Consider the following 19803-nt stretch of genomic DNA (forward strand, 5'->3'; position numbering starts at 1 on the left):
CCCCAGTGCCTTTCTGTAAAAGCTCCCTGAGTGATGGCTCGAGATCTGTCTTGGATTTTACGTGGATTAAGCTTTAAATTAACATAAAAGAATAACAATGTGAATCAATTTGATCAAAGAAAAAGTGTCACTAATTATTTAAACAGGACACTTAGGCCGGGGGTTTAAAGGCAGAGAAGCGGATTTCCCTTGCATGTGGATCAAATCAGAAGGATCCCATAATTGACTCTTTACAAGACCTTGCTGCAGCATAATGGACTAGATATTAAAGCCTGAAGTATTTAAAGTGAGTTTCCCTCTTTCCCTAAATGCAGCTCCAGCACTAAGAGCTATTTTACAAGTCTGACACATTAGCTGCATCCCTGGGAAACACGCCGGGCTCCGGCCGCTCCGGCCCGGAATTCCGAGGGCTTTCAGTAGTTCAGTGGTGTGAAAGGGGTAGCATTGAACCTGTGAGAAGGAATGGGCATCCTAGAAATAAATTCCAGATGGGGATGGCTGTTGGAAAGGAACAGAGATAGGGGATGGTCCATTTTTTTTACAAACCTTTAATTCCCTTTATCTTTGCCACCTATTTCTAATTTTGTTGGTGTCTCTTGGGAGCAGCAGCTCTGAGGGCACAGGAGCTTTTCTTCCTTCTGAAGATGTTCTCCTGCTTTCATTTCTGGTAGAAATGGATGAGAGGAATGCTACTGCAAATAAAGTACAGGAAGGTATATTGTGTTTTCCAACCTAAGGTGCACGTACCAGTTTTCTTTGGGAGGAAAAAAATTCCAAAAAAAAGACACTGCTGTCTTCTTGCCCAGTTTTCACAAGGAGCATTGCATGGCTTGCACTGTCAAACTGTTAGAGATGTTATTCCTAAGGCAGCTAAAGGTAGTACAGTTTATCCAATCTTATAAAAACAATCACAAATAAGACAGGAAAATGTGAAAATGTTGTCGGTGCTCCCATTAAAGCCTTTACAGGATTGAGCCAATCCTTTCCCCCTTTTTTTTTTTCCAATTATTATTACATATAAAATGGCATGTGTTACATTAGGTAATATTCCTGTCAATATAAACCTTTATTTGTGTTGATCTGTGTTTGAATTTTGCTGTGGTTCATATTAGAGTCCGTGAACATCCTCCAGCTCTTCATTTTCCATTAATCCTCACTCTAAGGGGTCTCTCCCACTGTGCACCCCAAATTTTACCCCAAATTTCACCTTTTCAGACAGCCCTCTGTATGTGGTACAATGCTGATAGAAGAAAGCTCTGTGCTGTATTTCCTAATCAGTCTCTTTTTGTGTGGGAAGAATTCATCTATAAATATTTCTTTGCTGTAGTGGTTTATACTGTATAGACTTATAGGATAATGTTGCTTGGAAAGCAAAATAATCCTTAATGTGATCCAGAATTTACTTTTAGCCAGTTTGTGTCTCCTACTGTCAGGTAGAAACCAAATCACCCTGAAATCAACTGGAGCCAGGCAGGGAAGGAGCCTTGAGAAGGCAGAAGTTTTGTCCTGTGCAGGCACAGTTTAAAATTCCAAAAGATGGGAAAAATTTGAAGACCTGAACTTCAATTTGTACCATCTGTGACTTCACCCCAGACATAAACAGTATTGACTGAATTCTATTTTTTTGTGTTTCCTCAAAATAATGTTGTCAATGTGAAAAGCCACAAATTGGACTTGAAAATGAGACTGGACGTGGCCTGTGATTGCTCTGAAAGCTGGAATATTTCATACACAAGGATCAAAGGAACGCTTCTTAACTCTTTCAAAGCAGAAATACTTCCTAAAAGTCAGGCAGAAACTTCAGTTTGGGGGTTTAACCGTTGGGTTTCGTGGAGGTGAAGGAAGAGAGCCAAGTTTTCAAGTATTTGTTGTAACAATTATCCCTGGGCTTGTCTTCTCCAAGGAAAGGACCTCCCGTGTTTGTGCTCGGCGTGGGAATGGTGGGGTTTCCTCCTTCGCCTGCAGATGAGGTTTGAGCAGAAGTACCTCAGCAAAACCCCTTTTTTTGGCTCTGGCAGGTTCCCCTTGTCCCCCAGAGCTGGGTTGGTGGGATATTTCCAGCCAACACTGGTCCTGCAAAGCCGTGTCAGGACCATGGACATGCTCCAAGGCTGGCAGTGAGGGACACAACCCCCTTCCCGTGCTCTAGGCAGGACCTAAGGAACAGGTTTATCTTTGCCTGAGCGATTTTAGGGTTTCTCTGCTCCATCCAAAGTGTGACACATTCCCAATGGATCCATTCCCTGCCTCTGTGCAATGCCCAGGTAAGGGGAGGTTTGCACAGTGCTCTAAGGAGCCACTTTGGGGAGGCAATTTCCCAGATTCCAATTTCCCAAATCCCCACCACAGACCTGGAGCTGCAGCAGCTCCCCCCCAGCTGCCACTGTCCCTGCTTGGGGTTGTACCCATGGCTTGAATCCCTCGGTTTTCCCCTGCTGATTTCAAAAGGGAACAAAATGCAGTTCCTGTGGCACAGATTTTTTCCACTGACCTTCCAACTTTCCATATCCTGCTCCCAGGCCATAGTGGAAACACTGGAGCTCTTCTGCTGCTTGGACTGGAAGGGTCTGAGTTGTGTGTCTCTCTTTAAATCTAAATTATTTAAATCTAATAGTTAATATGACTAATCACTTAAATCACATCAGAAGGTGATGTTTGGACCATCAAGGGTCCTGAGCATTGTTTCACAAAAAAAAAAAAAAGGGGGGGGTTTAAGTTTCTATTGCTTCCAAAGAAAGTAAACCCAAGAAAACCCATAACTTTTAACTCGGTCTTAAAATCTTACCGGTCTAATTTTTCAGTCCTGAGATTTCTGCCTGAAGTACTTTTCTTGGGCTATCTTTGTTTTACACCAAAACAAGTCTTTGGAAAAATCCCAGTTTCCATTGATTTTCTTACCCAGGAAAGCATCTAGGAGCTAATAAAAGGAGGGAAGCTGGTCCAAGGAAAGCACTGTGGCTCTTGGAGATCTGCAGAGCTGGGCTGGGGAGCAACAAGAGCTCCCCACTCTGGGGCTCCTTCCCAATGGCATCCAAATAGAGATTAAACTAACAGAGGCATTAATTTATGTTTAAAAATTCATCTAAGTAATCACCAAGAAACTAATCATGAAGAAAAGCCCAATCTCCCCAAAAATCAAAATAAACCCTCTCACCGAGGCTCTTTCAGACCCATTGCTGCTGCCCTGCAGCTCCCCAGCTTGCATCAGAGCTGGTTTTAGAGCTTAAAACTTAAACATTAGTGTTAGTTCCTAACTGTGCTTGTGTGTATGTGCTTGGAGCACCCAAAAAGGAAATAACCAAAGTACAACAGGTCCCACACCAGGGGAGATCCGGGATGAAAGCAGGAGGCAGGATCCTCTATTTCTGTTGATGGTAGAAGTTTGCTTTAACAACAAAATGTTAAAAATGCCCTCACTCATGGTTTATCATAAAAAGAGCCACTACAATAATTAACTTAAGGGTCCACAGAGCAGATGTGTGCATATATGGAATTTAATGCTATGTGGGCTGAGTAGAGCATGACGGGCTTTGGGCCACATTTGAAACCAGCATTGGCCATAACTGATAAAAGGAGGGGGGTTGTGTTACCTCAGAATGATCCCCTAATCCAGGCTCAAACCAGGGCTTTTCAGCCTCACATACCAGTTGTAGTTCCAAAGGAAAACTCTGGAGCACAGAACCACCAGGGTGTTCCTGGGCTGTCAGGCTGCCCTTCAACTAACCCAGCACAAACTCGTTTGAGCATCGACTTTCTCCTGAGTTTGCAGCTCCTAATTGCCTAATTATTGGTGTGTTTGGCAGTATCTTTGTTAAGATTCATCCATATTCTGTCTTTCCATCAGCCTCCATCTCATCCTTGCCTTGTATCCAACATTTCCTCGTGGCCAGTGATGTTTCAGTCCTGCCTTAGATTGTTAGGGCAGCATTTTGTTTTTCCAGGAAGCTCTGTGGAGAACCACAGAACATTCCCAATCCAAGCCCTGCTTGTGATTTGAAACGAAATGATGGCTTTTGTTTTAGCTTTGATTTAATTTCTAGGCTATAATTGCCCTTAGAATCTACCTGTCTAAGCTAATGCACATTTATGAATGATATCCTCAAGTTGCAAGTAAAATTTGGTTGTGTCTTTAAGCTCTTAGACTCTCTTAAAGACTGCAGCCAGTTAATGTGCCCCAAGCTCTGCTTCCCTTCACCCAGCACACCCTCCAGAAGATTAATTTAATTGTCTTAAATTTCCCAGGGGTGTTAATTGAAGACCTTGAAAGCAAAGGTAGGAGTTCTGGTTCATACTCACAAAAGTTTTAGTTCATTTCTGTGCAGATTAATTCAAAGTAATGTGTGATTTTCCATTTTCCCTCCATTTTATTTAAAAGAAAGAGCTTTCTGCATTGTTGTTTCCTGTTGTGGTTAATCTGTGCATTCAAAGTTGATCTTACACCATAGAAGGCGTGGATGCTGCTTTGGGGATTCCATCCATCATCCTGTGTTTATTTGCCAGTGTTTAGATTTCCTTCCCTTTGCCTCCCAATCTTTTCTCAAGTATGAAATAAGTTCAAGCTGTGTATATAAATGTAAGTGTGTGTACACAGGTCTCCACTTCTGTTCTGGCAACCAAATATTGACTCCTTTCTTCCTTGGTTTTCCTGAAGAATGTTGACTGCAAATCAAGATGCTTGGGATGGGAAAAGCATCCATAACCCCTCTAGCTGTATTTGGAAATCTCAGCTTTAATACTTGCCATGCAGACAGATCAGATCTAGAGCCAGCACATACCATTGTATTGAATATTGTCATCATTGTATTGAATATTGTCATCTTGAACACAGAAGTGAAAAATGGCTCTGCCTTTTCACACTTCTTCCTGTTTTCCCTTGAGATATATATAGATATATAGATATATGTATTTTGTAAATGGTATGTTGGTGAGAGACTACTAATGTAGTTAGAGCATTCATGTGCAAACCAAACTGCCCCTGTAACTCAAATTAGAGTTATACTGTGTTAGTTGTACTGTGCTTGATATTGTATTTATTTCTGCGATATTTCAGCCTTATGGAATTCTTTTTAGTCCTTTATCATTGTTGCCAATATTTTCTATTATTCTCACACTCACAGCTTATCAATAGCCTGTGTACACTGATAGAATATCCTAAATATTGCTCAAGGTTTCTCCTTTCTCCAGTTGTGCATGGGCTGATCCACAGCTCTGGGAATCCACAAGTGTCCAGGGATGGTTTTTGCCTGAGTTTCAGATTGACAGCAAGGCCACCTGCTCCGTCCCACAGTTCTTCATCTGCTCAGTCCCACAGTTCTTCCTCTGCTCCATCCCACAGCCCTTCATCTGCTCCATCCCACAGTTCTTCATCTGCTCCATCCCACAGTTCTTCCTCTGCTCCATCCCACAGTTCTTCCTCTGCTCCATCCCACAGTTCTTCCTCTGCTCAGTCCCACAGTCCTTCCTCTGCTCAGTCCCACAGTCCTTCCTCTGCTCAGTCCCACAGTTCTTCCCAACCTTTCCCTGTGGAAGTGCCACTCAAAAGGAGCAGTGTCAAGGAAACCTCCCCACCTCTTTCAGCTGCTGAAAGCTCTGCCTGAGCTTCAGCCACTGCAGGGTTCTGGGACTCCCAGTTGTGCTCTTCCCTGTAATCAGCCAGAAGAAGGGCTTTGAAGGGCTCCAGAAGGAATTGCTGAGTGTGACTGGCCCCATCTGCCCCCAAAGCACGTGGCTGAAGGAGGATGAGCTGCAGGAGGATCCCTCAGGCAGCGCAGCTGACAGGTGAGTGCCACAGCTGGCAAACAATTCCTTGCCACAACCGGCGTATTTCTGCTCTTAATATTAAAAAGTGTGTCAGAATTTCCATTATAAACCACTTATTTTGTGGGTTTATAGCTTTGCCATAAAAATACACCTTGGCTTGAGCCTTGGCATGCAGCCATTTGGCTTCTTCCAGCACAATATTAATTCAGAACATCCAGACAGTGTTTTTAAACACCAGTATCTGAAAAGTTGTTGCTTCTTTTTTTTTTTTATTTCTCTTTTTTTTTCACAAGTGCCTTGTTTTTCTGCAGGACTCACAGGAATCAAAGGGGGCCAGATGGAATTGCAACAAGAATCTGCAACATCTGGAAGCCCTTTCTGGAAGGACTGAGACCTGTGATAAGAAAGAAGGTCTGGGGACATCTATGGAATTCTCAGGCCGGATGGGAAGGGTGGAATCAGACCTCCAAGGCTGAATGGCAAGGTCACTGTCTGGTCCAGCAATCTGACTGCCATCACCCAGGAATTACCACAAAACAGCAGAAAGGAGGAAAGTTTGGCTCAGATGAAGATAGAAGCTAAAATATTAATTTTGGAGCGAAATTAAAGACTCTTAGGTCACATTTGAAGTATAACAAAATCACTGCCAGTCAGTGAGATAAGAAATGAGGAGGAAAAAAAATACTTGTAATTTGAAATTTAAAAATAGTCTGGTGGGATATTTTAGATCAACTTCAAAACTAACAAAACTTCTACTTCTGAGCTGGGGGCTTTGGGAGGAGCACATCTGGTCCTTTCAAATCCCAGCCCTGAGGAAGGGCTGGAAAGGTGGGCAGAAAGTGGAGCTCCTGGCAGCCAAATCCTGTAAGTCAAGGTTTGTAAAAGGAGTGATGGAAAGGGACAGTCCTAATCTGATCCCTGCCCTCGCTCGACAATTAGGAAAAGTGATAATCTTCGTTTGTAAGACAAGGAAAATTGGCAGCTGGGAAAAAAAATAAAGGAAGTAGTTCAGTTTAATATTAGACTTATGAAAAAATTGGCCATAAAAGCTGTTCTGAGGCTGGCCAGGACAGAGCCTCAGAAATGTCTAGGGAATGTTCTTCAATCAGTTCAGGGAATGTGAGGACATGAAGCTGAAAGTGCTGAGCTCCAAGGAATGAGGATAAAGCTCAAAGCTTTTCTCTAGATTTGAGCAGTTTACTTTTTGAATGTATATTAGGATCTGTGAAATGAATGGAATAAAGTCCCCTTTCTCCAACTGGAGTTATTGGACAAGGTGGGACTGGAAAAGAATAAATTGGGCTCAAGCAGGGAGAGTGACTGCTGGCAGACATGGAGCTTTCCAAAGGTGGGAAACTGCTTTAGAGAATTCATCCTCCTCTGAGCAAGAAATGTAGCTAAAATGATGGATAAACTATGGGAGGATTTGGAGTTCATTATGACTGGTAATAGAGTAATACGTGCTGGAAGTGTTGTCTTACAAATTAAATCCCTGGAAATGTTCTTTAATTAAGTGGCCCAGGTGAAGGAGAGAGTCTGAAGATAACTGATTTGGAGTAAGGAGATTTTCCTGCTCCAGCACTCAACTACTCCAGCAGCTACTGCTTGAGTATCTTTTTACCAAAATAAAGGTTGGTGTGGTGGGAATTGTATTTTAAGAGCCAAGCATTTACAGAAAGTTTGGCTGCTGGTTCTGAAGGGAAGGATGATTTTCTCTTGCACTAAGAAATCTAAATTCTAAATTAATTTTAATGGAGAGCCTGGCACCTGCAACACTTCGAGGATGGGAAGGAGCTGTGGTCCAGCATGTCTGGATCAGATTAACTCTCTCTAGATGGTATCTTGGTACAAAGTAAAACATTGAAATGTGAACTGATGTATTTACAAATGGTCTGTGATCAACCTGACATGAATTCCAAAGACAAGTGGATCATTGGAAGCAGAAGTGATTAATTGTGAGTACACAGCCAGCCAGGGAATGGTTTCACAGACAAAAGGAAGATGGAGGCAGGGCAGTCTTGTCCAGCTCTCCAGGCAGTGACACTCAGGTAAAGGTTTCTGGGGGTTTTTAAGCATTTTTTTTAAGGATTCCTCCTACTATTTCAGGCAGATTTTCTTGTGGCTTTGATAATATTGTAAAACTGCTGCAGGAGTTTGGTGAGAAGGAAACCATTTCAGTGGCTGGCACGGTGTGATTTAATGTTTTCAAAACTGTTGTTTTTAAAAAAAAAAACCTCTTGTAACTGCTCCCATTTTCGCCTCCCCACGTTTCAAACACCTCCCAGGCTGGACACAGATGCTCGTGCTCGTGGTCTGGGGGCAGCACTGACAGAGGAAATCAAAGGATTGAGGGGCTGATGGCTTGTTACAACCAAACATTTGTGTTCTCAGGAGAGAAATTAATATTCTGCTCAAAGAACATCTGACAGTGGTTAAATCTGGAGAGCGCTTTCGCTGTCGTTTTCTTGGAGAAGGATATATGGGTTGGACAAATCCTCGGCACTCCGGAGCGTGGAAGGGGGGAATGTTGGGCTCCCATGGGGTGGGACAGGCTCCAGCACAGCTTTATCTGCAGAGCAGCCTTGGAGGTTCATCCCTAATGCTTCCCTATCCCAGAACATGAGGACCAGGGAAGTAGGAGTTTGATCCCCAGTTGTCCAAGTGGCTCTCCTGGAAGTCTGTGTTCCCTCGGGATGGGGAGTTGGAGCGGTGGGCAAAGACATCCTTTTGCAGGATTCCTGCTGTGCACAGAGTTATGGACTTTGTGTTGTTAAAATCCACAGTTGTATTGAGGAAACACATGGCTCTGTCCTCCATTATTCTCTCCTGACATAAGTATGTGGCAATAAATTGAAATTTATTAATTTGCTGGTGTTCAGGAAGATCTGCTGCTGTTCAATTCTCCCTCGTTACCAGCAGATGAAGCAAAGAAAATCTGTACCTCAGTGAAGGGCTGGTGGAACACCACGTGGCTGAGACATATGTGTTTTTATCCTTATTCATGTATAAAATATCATTATGATTTCTGAGGTCAGTGCATGTGAACTAAGTAACAGACTGATCATTTCCTTGCTACGTTAAACCAAGTTTTATGAAAATTCGAGGGGATTTTGCGACAGCAAACAGAGTTTCAGCTTTAAATTTTTTTGTATCTAAGTCATGCTTTCCAAAATGTCTTGGTTTTGTGTACCTAAACCATCATGGAGATGTCATGTTACATTCTGAGTGTCTCACTGACATGTGATGTCACAGACTGTGATTGCAGAGTTACTGAGTCAAAGGGAAGTGGGTTTGAACACATTTATGTTAAACAATGATACCTCAGCTGGGCACTGAAAACTGAAAGGACAAAAGCAAGGAAAGTGGGTGCTTATAAATAATCAGATTTTGACACATTTGTTTCATTTTAAAGCTGTCTGAAGTTTTTTTCAAGCAGTAGGAAGGGTCAAACACTGGGAAATCAGTTCTGGAAGGTTTGTAAAAGCTCTGTTGTAAATCTGTGGTACTGCTGGGTTCCTACAGGTTACCCAGGAATGCTGACCTGCATCACAGGGAACATCCTGTGGATCCTCTGGATCCCTTTAAAGCCCAGGAATCTTTACAAAGCTGGGACCTGGAGAACTCATGGTCCATTCCAGCAAAGTGCTGAGCTCCCTCAATTCAGAACATTTGCCTCTGAGTTAGGAGGAGGTGTGAGGAGAGCTTTATTAGTATGGCACATATTTAACCCAGAGGAAAACCCACGAATTTCACTCATTTAAAGTGTATTTCACACTTTTTAACTATTTGAAATAACCACATTTGTAAAAACTTCTTTTAATGAATAGACCTCTTTATGTACAAAGGCAAAACTTTTTTTTTCCCCCCCATAAGTACAGTACTTTTAAAATACTATTTCTTTTGTAGGTCTGGCTGCTCCCATCAGCTGTTCATTTCTGCTGGCTGCTGCAGAACCCTCAAGGACTGAAAACAGGCAATTCAGATTATACTTTATCTTAAAAGGCCACGTATTCATCAGGACTAATAAGACAGATAAGTATTTTGTTATTGAATGCCAACTCCCACAAAGCTGTTGTTCAGCACAAGTGGAGAGGCAGCACAATATCTGGGTGTGAATGATGGGAAGGAGTTACCTGGGTACAAATTCTGGCCCCATTGAACTCAGTGGGGGTTCTGCCATTTGACTTCAACAAAGCAAAGGCTTCACCACATGTTTAAAAGAAATATTTCACTGGGATTACTGTCTGAATGCTGGTAAATGTGTCGTATTTAAATCTACCTTTTGACATTTGAATGTTTGTTTACCTTTCAGGCACTTCAAAGTGATCTGATATAAAAACTTTGCATCAATTCCATTTTATTCCAAGTTTGAGTTGCTTTATTTTTTTTTTATGTTTTGTGCATTTAGAGGCCTGGGCTGGAAACATGGTAGGGGAGTGTTGGCATATTTTGTATTGCTGTGATTTAAATTGAATTAAAGGAAACCAGAAATTAAAACATTTGCAGTTGTTTATGTAATTAAAAAGTCATATAAAATTGGGCCCAAGCTACCAAGCATATCCTTTAATGAACCTTTTTTGGAAGCAGGTCATAAATGGAGAGACAGGGATGTCACATCTCCCGTCTCAGTGTCAATTCAGAGCAGGTTAAAAACCCTCACACTGTTTGTCTGGGGAAATATCGACAACTTTTACAGGGAATTTGGAAAATATTTCTTTGGGCAGCAGGAAAGGCAAAATCCTGCAGCATGAAAGGCAAAATCCTGCAGCCCAGAGCGCAGACACGGGCACAGAGAGGGAACAGACGGGCTGCTGTAAAACAACCTTTTAATAAGGCATTAAAATGCCATCGACCTGGACACATAAAAAAAAAAAAAAAAAGGAGCTATGAAAACAAATGCCTTTCAAATAATTAGGATCTTATGCCTGAGCCCAGTGCTGATCTCCAGGCAGAGATTTTCCTGCTGAAATCAGCCCAGCCTAAGTCTGATCGTCTAAGGACGGAATTAGCAGCGAATAAATCGGCTGGTCCTGCCCTGTGGAACCATCCCCATAAACCACCCCTCCAGCCTTCCCATCTCCTCCTTTCTGGTCCCTAAAGTATCCTGGAATACACTTGATTTAGGCTGCCAGAGGATTTTTGTAATTGTTATTTAATTATTTAATTGTTAATTTTTTTAAGTGTTATCACGAGCGTGGGAAATGGTTGAATTCCTCGTTTTCAGCCACACTGGGGGAGTGAGTCTGAGCTGAGATGGGGCCAAAAATAGCTGCAAACCCCAATTCTGGTCTTCACAATGTACTTAAATTACTTTAAGTAATGTACTTAATTTAAATTTAATTTAAATTTAATTTAAATTTAATGTATTAATTTAAAGATTTAACAATAGTTTATGGTGGTAGTTGTGTGTAAAATGCATCAAACGTTGTACAAATTTACCCTTTGATAAAAAAAAAATTCTTCGAGGACAATCTGATCACCTGAAATGGATGAAAATACAGAAATAACTATAATAATTGATCGTTCATGTCTGTGTGTTCAAGCTTGGGTCACAACTGTTGTGATATTCCCAAATAGAACAGCCTAAAAAAGCTGCACTATTCAAACGATGCATTTGGAAAGATGTGCATCTGAGATTACATAATTAACATGATAAAATAAAATATAAGGCCGTTGCCTAAGGGTTGAGCATCAGATTCTCAGCTTTAAGTTGGAATTTAATAGGTCTTTTTTTACAAAAATAGCCTTAAATGAATATTGGCTTTCTTATATAATAAAACCCCTGGTTTGATCTCCATTTTACTGAGCACTAACATCAACAATTTGGAGAAATTAATGTATGTCCCTTCTGTATTCCATCTGGTTTCCTGTTTTGTCCTTAGTCAGCAGTTAGCCCTAAGGCACATGTTAATCCAGCATGTGCCTTTCTCTCAGTAATTGCAGATACTCTTCCACTTTGTGTTTTTAATATATAAAGCGGTAAGAGCCCTGTGTGTAACCCTCAGAGCCATCAGAACAGGAGATCTTTCTCTCGACGCTGTGATTTCACCCATTAATCAGTTTTATACGACGTTCTGCTGGCCTGGCTTTTCAAGGTGTGAGAATTTGCACTGCAGAGGTGATTTTGGAATTTTGGAATAAGATTCTAAAGAACTGCTCTGGTTAGAAAGCTTTGGGCAGGATTTTTAGGTTGCTGTTAAGCCTGTGTTGCTGTTTGGCCACAAGTACATCCCAATTAGTGACCCTTCCATGGAGCAGTAGCAGCAGAGAAGGGATTTTTATTTTTTTTTTTTTTATTTTTTTTTTAAGTCAGTCGTAAATGATTAGTCCAAAAGAGTAGCATAAAACTTCGAGTTAGTCCCCTGCAGGAGCTGGGGCTGGAGGAAATTAAAGGATCAACAACACAAGGGAAGCACTGAGGCAGGATTGTTCCAGGCTGCAGCCACAGGCTCTCACATGCACTCAGGAAATTGCCTTCATCAAAAGCCGAGGATCCAGGCGTGAGGATGAGGAGGATCAGGCAGGTGATGATTCTAAATCATGGCTGGAGATCCCAGCCTTTGCCAAGGGAGACGTTTCCTCCCCGCCTCGAAAAAAAAAGCGGCGTTTTCTGCGTAAAACTCGAATCTTCTCCTTATGAACCTCAGCAGAAGCCTGAACTGTAAATCTAATACAACTTAATAAATGCTGAAGACTCGGTTTCCCCACAATAATGGGGAATTTGGGGGCTCCAGAGGTGCTGCTCTGTGCCCTGCCTGTGGATTTGTGTGTTTGTGGGTGAGGGCTGTAAAACCACGGCCTCGGCAGGGCTTGGCACTCCCAGCTTGTTCTTTAACCTCTTAAGTAAATTATTTCTGCAGAAATTTGCATCTTCTGGGCCTGGGATGGAGCTGCTGGTGGAGCAGGAAAGGATCACGGGAGGGGGAAATGCATAAATCTCCATCTGGAGCTGAGTGTGCTGGGAAGGGGAGATGGGGGAGCAGCAGCAGTGCCAGAGCGGGCTGAGGGAGCGCGGAATTCCCAGGGAAAACGGCAAGAAGGGAAGAGGAATGTCCCAGGAATGAAGCTCTTCTAATGTTCAGTGCTTTCACCACTGGAAAGCTGCAATGCAAATAAGGAAATTAGACCAAAAATTAACGATATTCAGCTATTCCGATGTCAAAAGGAATAGAGGAGTTATTGGTGTGAGAGGTTATTGCCAGAGGGGAAACCCCAGCGTGTCCTGGGTAATTAAGCTTCACTGGAGAGCATGGATCCCTTCTCCAGGTAAGAAATGCTTTTATAACATGGCATCTTTGCTATTGTAATTAAACACCGAGGGCTATTCTGCATATGAAGTCTTAAACACTTCAGTCCTTTATCATGGGATTTTACTGGCCAGGCATGTGTGTTCCTATGGCAAAAAAGCACCGAGTGCCATAAAAAAAGAAACCCAAACATTGCTTTTTATTGCTTGACTTGCTGTATGTTTTATATATATTGAGCCAAATCCATCCCTTGTGGAGCTCGGTTGAAGCCAATAAGGGGTAGATTTGGCCCATGTCTATATGAGAAAGGTGGTGACAATTAAAATATATTGTTTAATAATGAGAGCTATGGTAGTGGAGTGTCTTTGTGTCTATGAAATTATACACCACGACACCACGTTGGCAGGATGGAGCTGGGACCAGCAAAACTAGTTTCTGATGGAAAGGCAAAAGCACTCTGGCTTTTATTATTATGATTAAATATCACAGAGGCATTTGAACAAGGCTAATTTAGGTAACATCTCCAGAAGTCTCCTTTATAGTGCAGTATTTTACCACAGAGCAAGACATTTAAAAATATTTCTTGAATGTTTTTATATGTGGCTGTCAAGGACAGTACAACTGGCTGTTATTAGCAGTAAGTAAAAGAACAGTTTTGGTTTCATTTATATTTGAGAGACTTTCAGCAATATTACAAAAAGGAATGTACCCTATTAAATGAAATGTGAGGACAGCCTTTCCTATCACTTTATATTGGCAATTCCCAGTTGTTCCCCTGCTCAGGACATTGTACCAACACCTGAAAGACATTGTTGATACCTTGAAAAGCTGAAGATTTTGCCAGTTTAGGCAACAAAACACCCAGAACACGGCGAGCCACCGTGTCCACCAGGACAGAGGGGTTGTGGTCACTCACTGGTGAGGTGGGCCATGCACAGCAACTCCTCCTTGTACCCCTGTGGTTGAGTTACAGTGACTTTTACTGGGCTGTCTGCTGCCTTTTATCCTCCTCCTGAATTTCTGGGTAATGGCTGTTCATAGCCAGTAACCATATCCCTCATTCCAAGCTCTCCATGCTGCCAGGAAGCCCTGGCTCAGCTTTGCTCTGCGTCGGAACCCTCCCAAATATTTGGTTGAACACTTTACTGGGCTCTGGGTCACCTTTGTGCCAGGAGGGGAGGTGGGAAGGGGAGAGGAACAACCAGGGAGATTCCCCTTGGGCTTTGAGAGCTCAGGAAAAGTCTTTGACCCCAGAGGAATTAGAAAACACATATTTTGTTGACCCAAGAACTGGCTCTTGATGGTCCTTCCCAGGAAGACAAAAACACCTCCCTACTCAGCTTCCAACACAAAAGGTGTCTCTTAAACAAGATTAAAGATATAAAATATCAGTTCTTCTAATGCTACTGGTCTTCTAAGGAGTCTCTGACCCCCAAAAAGGATGGTGGGGAGGGAAAGACAGAAGAACAAAAATCATTTTTGCTGTACTTATTGCTCATTCTGAATCTTTTATAGAAATCTGGCCTTTGGCATTGGACTCAAATAATATTTTATTAGGAGAAAGCATGATTCATTGAAATGGTGCACTTCAGTATCTATGGAGAGGAAAGCTGGGAAGGACACAAAAGAGGCAATGCTGTGGAAAACCAATTCAAGGAACCATTGCCACACAAAGGATCTCCATCCCCAGCGAGAAACAACAGAAAAGGAACAAAGTATTTCCAAGGAAACATCTGAGCACGGTGCTGGAGCCAAGTGAGGAATTATTACTGTATTAGCCTGTCAGGAAAGGGTCATACAGAATATGTGGTAGGAGAATACCCTGTCATTTGGAAATTACTAGGATTATTTTATTATCAAGACTGGCCCATATACCTGCAAAACTGAACTTAACTGAAGAACTAATAAGAGATCCAGGAGGAAGGGGATGTTTAGTCTGTCTTAAATAGGACAAAAGTTACTTTTCTCCTCTTTTGCACATTTTCAGGCTGTGAGAAGCCTGCCTGTGTTACCCATAGTTCTTTATGAAATAAGAGAAGTGGCTAAAACAAGTGGACAACCCAAACCTTTCAACTTGTTTGCCTCTTACCAGTTGCTTTTCCTCCGTGGCAAGAAGAGGGCATTTATATTTAATTTTTTTTTTAATTTTCATTTTTTCTCCCTTTCTCACCCTTTTTAGTTTTCCAGTTCACCTTTTCCTCATCTCGAGTTCCTGGTTACTGACCTCCTGCTTCCCCTTCTTTTGCAGTTAATAGGATGAAAACCGATTTTCCAGCAATCTAATTAACTACTTCCCAGAGGTGAGTGAATGTTATTTCCATGTTGTGCAGGAGTCATTCCCTGAGGGCTGCATCGCTGCTGAGGGAATGAGCATCTGTAAATCCTGAATTTCATGACGTCCTTGGCCTGCAGTTGGAGCTGTTTTCTCACAGCTCAGAGGAATACAGGTAAGTATGGGGGGTTTAGCTTCACATGTGCTGGTTTTCTGTAATAACTGGTCCAAATGAAGACTTAGTAGTGGCTTCTTTGCACCTTTAACTCAGTATTTGGGAGGAGAGGGGCTGTGTCTGCAGCAGTGAGCTCACAGCAGAGCCCTCACGGGGGATGTGCTGCCTCAGCTCTTACTTCCCTGGGGTTCTCAGAGCTTGGGGGGATTTCAGTCTCCAGGTTCTTGATTTCATGTCTCTGTTGCTCCCATATTTCTGTATCACTCTGGGGAGGATGGTCAGGGGATCCACAGGGCCATCAGTGTTCCAACCATCACTAAATGTCCTGTATGAGTTGAAGGACAATATTTGCCCTCTTGGTTTTTCAAGCAAACCCCTCCATCCCACTGCACTGACACCTCCCAGGCTTGGAGTGCTTGGGCAACGTTTAACCAAAGCTAAAACCCCTTTCCCCTCACATGTTACTGCTGAGGAAATGGAGAGAAACTACAGGCATGTGCTGGGTTCTAAAGCTGGGTGTAAATCTAGTCCTGGGCTGTGACACTGGACAGAAATCCCAGTGGAAGGTTTTCCTGCCTCTAACCTGTCTGCTTGCCTTCATAATGATAAATGGTGGGAAGGAAAGGGGGAACGAGGGGGGGAAACTACCTAAGCTTTGAACTTGCTGTGTCTTAAAAAGGATGAGCAGGAAGAACAGATTCATTTAAAGCAGAATTTTTATTTGGCTAAAATCCTTTCACTCTTCCTTACCTTTGGTGTTCTCATGAGTAAGGCTTAGACCGAATCCTTACACAAAGATGTCTGATCAGGTGAGACACTGTGGCTACTTTAATTTTTTCCTGTGAATGGAACTGATCCCTCTCCCCACTTCCATTTGTGTCCTGCTCAGGAGCCGTCCCCTTTGCCTGGGGATCCCCTGCACTGACTGTTTCATATTACTCTGATGTACCAAGGGAGTTCATCACCTTTCCAGGATGTCTCATGATTGATTCCTCATGTCCAGGGCAATCTGCTCTAAAGTTTCAGGCTAAAATGAGTCCTTGGATTTCGAGGGGATAATCAGTGGTTCGAGTCTTATTCTCTTACATTTTGAGGTGCCCATTTGTGTATTATATTCACGACTGCTATTAAATACAATACAATATTAGATCCGTTCTCTCAGTAGCTGCTCAGATGCACTGGGCATGAGCAAAGTGTAATTTTCACAGTGTCCCTGTGTCATCCATCAAACTCAAATACTCTGTGGCTCATTCCTAAACTGCACAGCCAGGGCTGCAGGCTGGGCTTGGTGAAAGGCAGATTAGAGGGCTGGTCCTGCTATACTGAAGTCTATAAAAGTTTCCCTATTGACTTCAACAGCAACAGGACTGAGCCTTTTGGTTTTTGGCATGAGAACCACAAAAAATACTCTGAAGTGCATCCCACGTTGTTGTCTGCCTGACGTAAGGCCGAGGCTGTTGAGGGGGAATAGTTGTACATATTGTTCCTTGGACATGTTGTTCTCTAGTAAATACTTGTTCAAGGATGTGTCCATTCCTGCTGGCAGGGGCTGAGTACACAAATTTGGCCCAGCTTCCTCCTATCAGTGTGAACCTCCCAACTAGAAGCTGCATTTGTCAAGTTTTGTCCTTCAGGATGGAGACGGTGCTGACACCCCACATCATTTTTCTTTTCTGAGCAGTTTGTCAATACAACCCCACTGAAAATATTCCTCAAAATGTATGGTGAAAAGCCAGAAATTAGTGTTTGCTGAAAACCAGGGAAAATGACAGCAACAACAACAACAAAAACCAGATGAAAAATGTTGGCATTTGCCAAATACTCCTTCAAACCTCTTCCCCACCAGTATTTTTCTGTGGAACAAGAGCCTTTTGACCTGTTGTAGCCATTCCTCCTGTTTTCATTCCAGTGGGTTTTGCTTTTCTTTTGTTAAACAAGTTTCTAATTAACAAAAATCACAATTATCCTGATTTTAATTGATTATTTCACTGTTTTATTTCCTTCTCTCAGGACCTGGTTCAAAGGTGGGCCCAGGCTTAGGAGTGCAATTTTCACACCCTGTGTAACTCCAGGGTGACATTTGAACAGTTAAATAAGGTTCATGTTGGACAAGGCTTTTTGCTTCGGTTGTACCATTCCCAACATTTTCCTCTCTTTCATTTTTAATATTGATCCTGTGCTTTGTGGAGAGCAAATCATTTCAAAACCTGGTGTTTTCCACCTGCTCATGATTTCTCTTCCAGCCTATTATCACAGCAATAAAACCCCTCTAATCACATTGAATTTAGGCTACCTCTTGTCACAGTCAAGTGCATGGCACCTCCTTGGGGCAGGTCCTTAAATTAAAATATTGTAAATTTTTTCGCTGTTGAAGCACTACTGCAGAAACATGAGTGGCCAAGGAGAGAGGAGTTTTTTTTCCCCTCTGGCTGGAATTTTTGCACTATAACCATCCTCAGGGGAGTTCTCATCTTCAAAAGAAACATTCTTTCTATACAAGCTGCAAAAAGAATTATTTAATGACATCATAAATTAATACAGAGAGGCACAAATTTTCCAAAATGCAGAGAGAGAGAAAGAGAAAAAAAAATAAATTGATGTTTGCCAAAAACACCCCAGCTCTGCCAGACTTAGGCCCCTCTTGAGCCTGTGAGCTGCCAATGATGCCAAATTGAATGGTGGGGCTTTTGGCAGGACTCGAGTTTAGCTTGTTTAAATTTTGGCAAATATTCCTGTTACTCACATTCTCAGCAAGCTGATACAAATATTTGTTCTATTTAGAGTGAAGTCCAAGCTTGGCATAAGTGCTCCTGGGCTTGGTGGAACTGAGCTTGCTTGAGCCAATATTAAATTTGGACATCTACCTTAAAGAAAAACAGAATTAAAAAATTCCCCGTGCCTTCTAGCACAGATTAGAGCACATCAAGGGAAAACAGGCCTCGTGTGTATCCAAGTTTTTCTCACTTGCTAATTTTTGCTTTAATCTGATTTGAAATGGCCGTGCTTGGATTGCCATTCCCAGCAAACCATCAAGGGCCGGGGCTGGAAAAGCCTCCCCACACGTGAAACTCCACATTCTTGAGAATTAAAAGCTGTTTAAAGTGCAGTAAATCAAACTGGGACACAGTAAGCACGCTTGATCTCTTTTAAAGCTGTGCAGGTTGTTGGGGTTTTGGGATTTTTGGGGGTTTTTTTTAGTGATGTCCACAGTTTAGTGTTTCTGATTGGAAAAACAAAGAGACCGAACCCTCGAGGACTCTCAGCATTTCCGTGCTCTGGTTCTGAGCTGGGCTGCCCACAACAGGCACTGCAGGGTGGATCCTGCCCTGCCAGGGCTTTGCAGGCTCAGCACCCAGGTGGGAGACATGGGATAAAGGAAGTGGATCCCAAGTGCCTCCTCTGGCCACACCAGAGCCGCCCTCCTTGCCCTTGAGCTTGGGATTGGATACAAACCCAGGGCGGGAATCTCGCGATGAAAAAATAAACCAGACTAAAAAAACAGCCACCTGTTTCCATTCCATGGATTAACCCAAGCAGGAGGTGCTTTGGGGGTGTGCTGGCTCTGGATCTGTGCTCAGGTTGGGATTTGGAAGCTCACCACTCTTCGGTGTTGTCCGAATGCCTTGGTCAAAGTCACAGAGAAGGGGGATCCCACTGACTTGGTTTTTGGCCATTTAGAAATGGGAAATCTGCTCTAAGTGGCTGAACTTCTCTGAGTGGAAAAAGATCATCACCAGGGAATGATTCATCCTTTAATCTAAATGTCTGATCTCCCTCCAGTGACCATAAAAGGAGCCCAGATGACCAGATTAGCATTTATCCAAATTTTACACGTTTTTATGCTAACTCAGCCTTTCCCAGTCAGCCCCTGTGCTCACAAACATCATGTGCTATTTTTATAAGGAAAAGCTTGTTATTTGGCACAGAGTTTCCCAGGGTACTTGTGACTGATTTGAGACCCTTTGCAAAGGCTGCCAGCAGTGCCTGCTCTGTGCTCACCAGGTAAAACCCAGATTAATTCCATGGGCAAGTCTTCTCTACATCCCCTGCATTGATTGAAAGCTGCTGGAGCAACTCTTAAAGGAGTTGCTTTTTAAACTGCCTTAAATCAATAAATATTGCAGCTGTGAGCAGGAGGTGTGTGAAAAATGATTAAAAATAAAGGCAGTGATTATTCATTAAAAATGACACTGTTATTCTTTTAGTCATATTTGTAAAACAGGCTAAAGATCCAGGCAGCCTGTCATCTGCACCCCGGGCTGCTGACCCCATTAATTTGTAAGTTGTGGTGGCAGCATTTGTCTGGTTCAGTGTTGATCCAGCGTCAGCTTAAAAAATGAACTGAGCAT

The 19803-nt window shown here is 42.6% G+C and overlaps 1 protein-coding gene across 4 annotated transcripts in view; it reads left to right on the forward strand.

Annotated features, from left to right (window-relative positions):
* Window positions 1-9851, forward strand: part of BRIP1 (BRCA1 interacting protein C-terminal helicase 1) — a 95883-nt gene extending 86032 nt beyond the window's left edge. For 3 of the 4 annotated variants that reach the window (XM_027744936.2, XM_039381068.1, XM_039381067.1), the window contains one exon: window positions 9667-9851. In XM_027744936.2, coding sequence (XP_027600737.1) covers window positions 9667-9759 — 93 coding nt within the window. In that variant the 3' untranslated portion in view covers window positions 9760-9851. The remainder of the gene's footprint in view (window positions 1-9666) is intronic. The other variant, XM_039381069.1, reaches the window with a different exon arrangement.
* The last annotated feature ends 9952 nt before the right edge of the window (window positions 9852-19803 follow it).

The sequence above is a fragment of the Pipra filicauda genome, unplaced genomic scaffold (genome assembly GCF_003945595.2).
Source record: "Pipra filicauda isolate LSUMZ 115617 unplaced genomic scaffold, ASM394559v2 scaffold211_size2331000_pilon, whole genome shotgun sequence".
NCBI classification, from domain to species: domain Eukaryota; kingdom Metazoa; phylum Chordata; class Aves; order Passeriformes; family Pipridae; genus Pipra; species Pipra filicauda.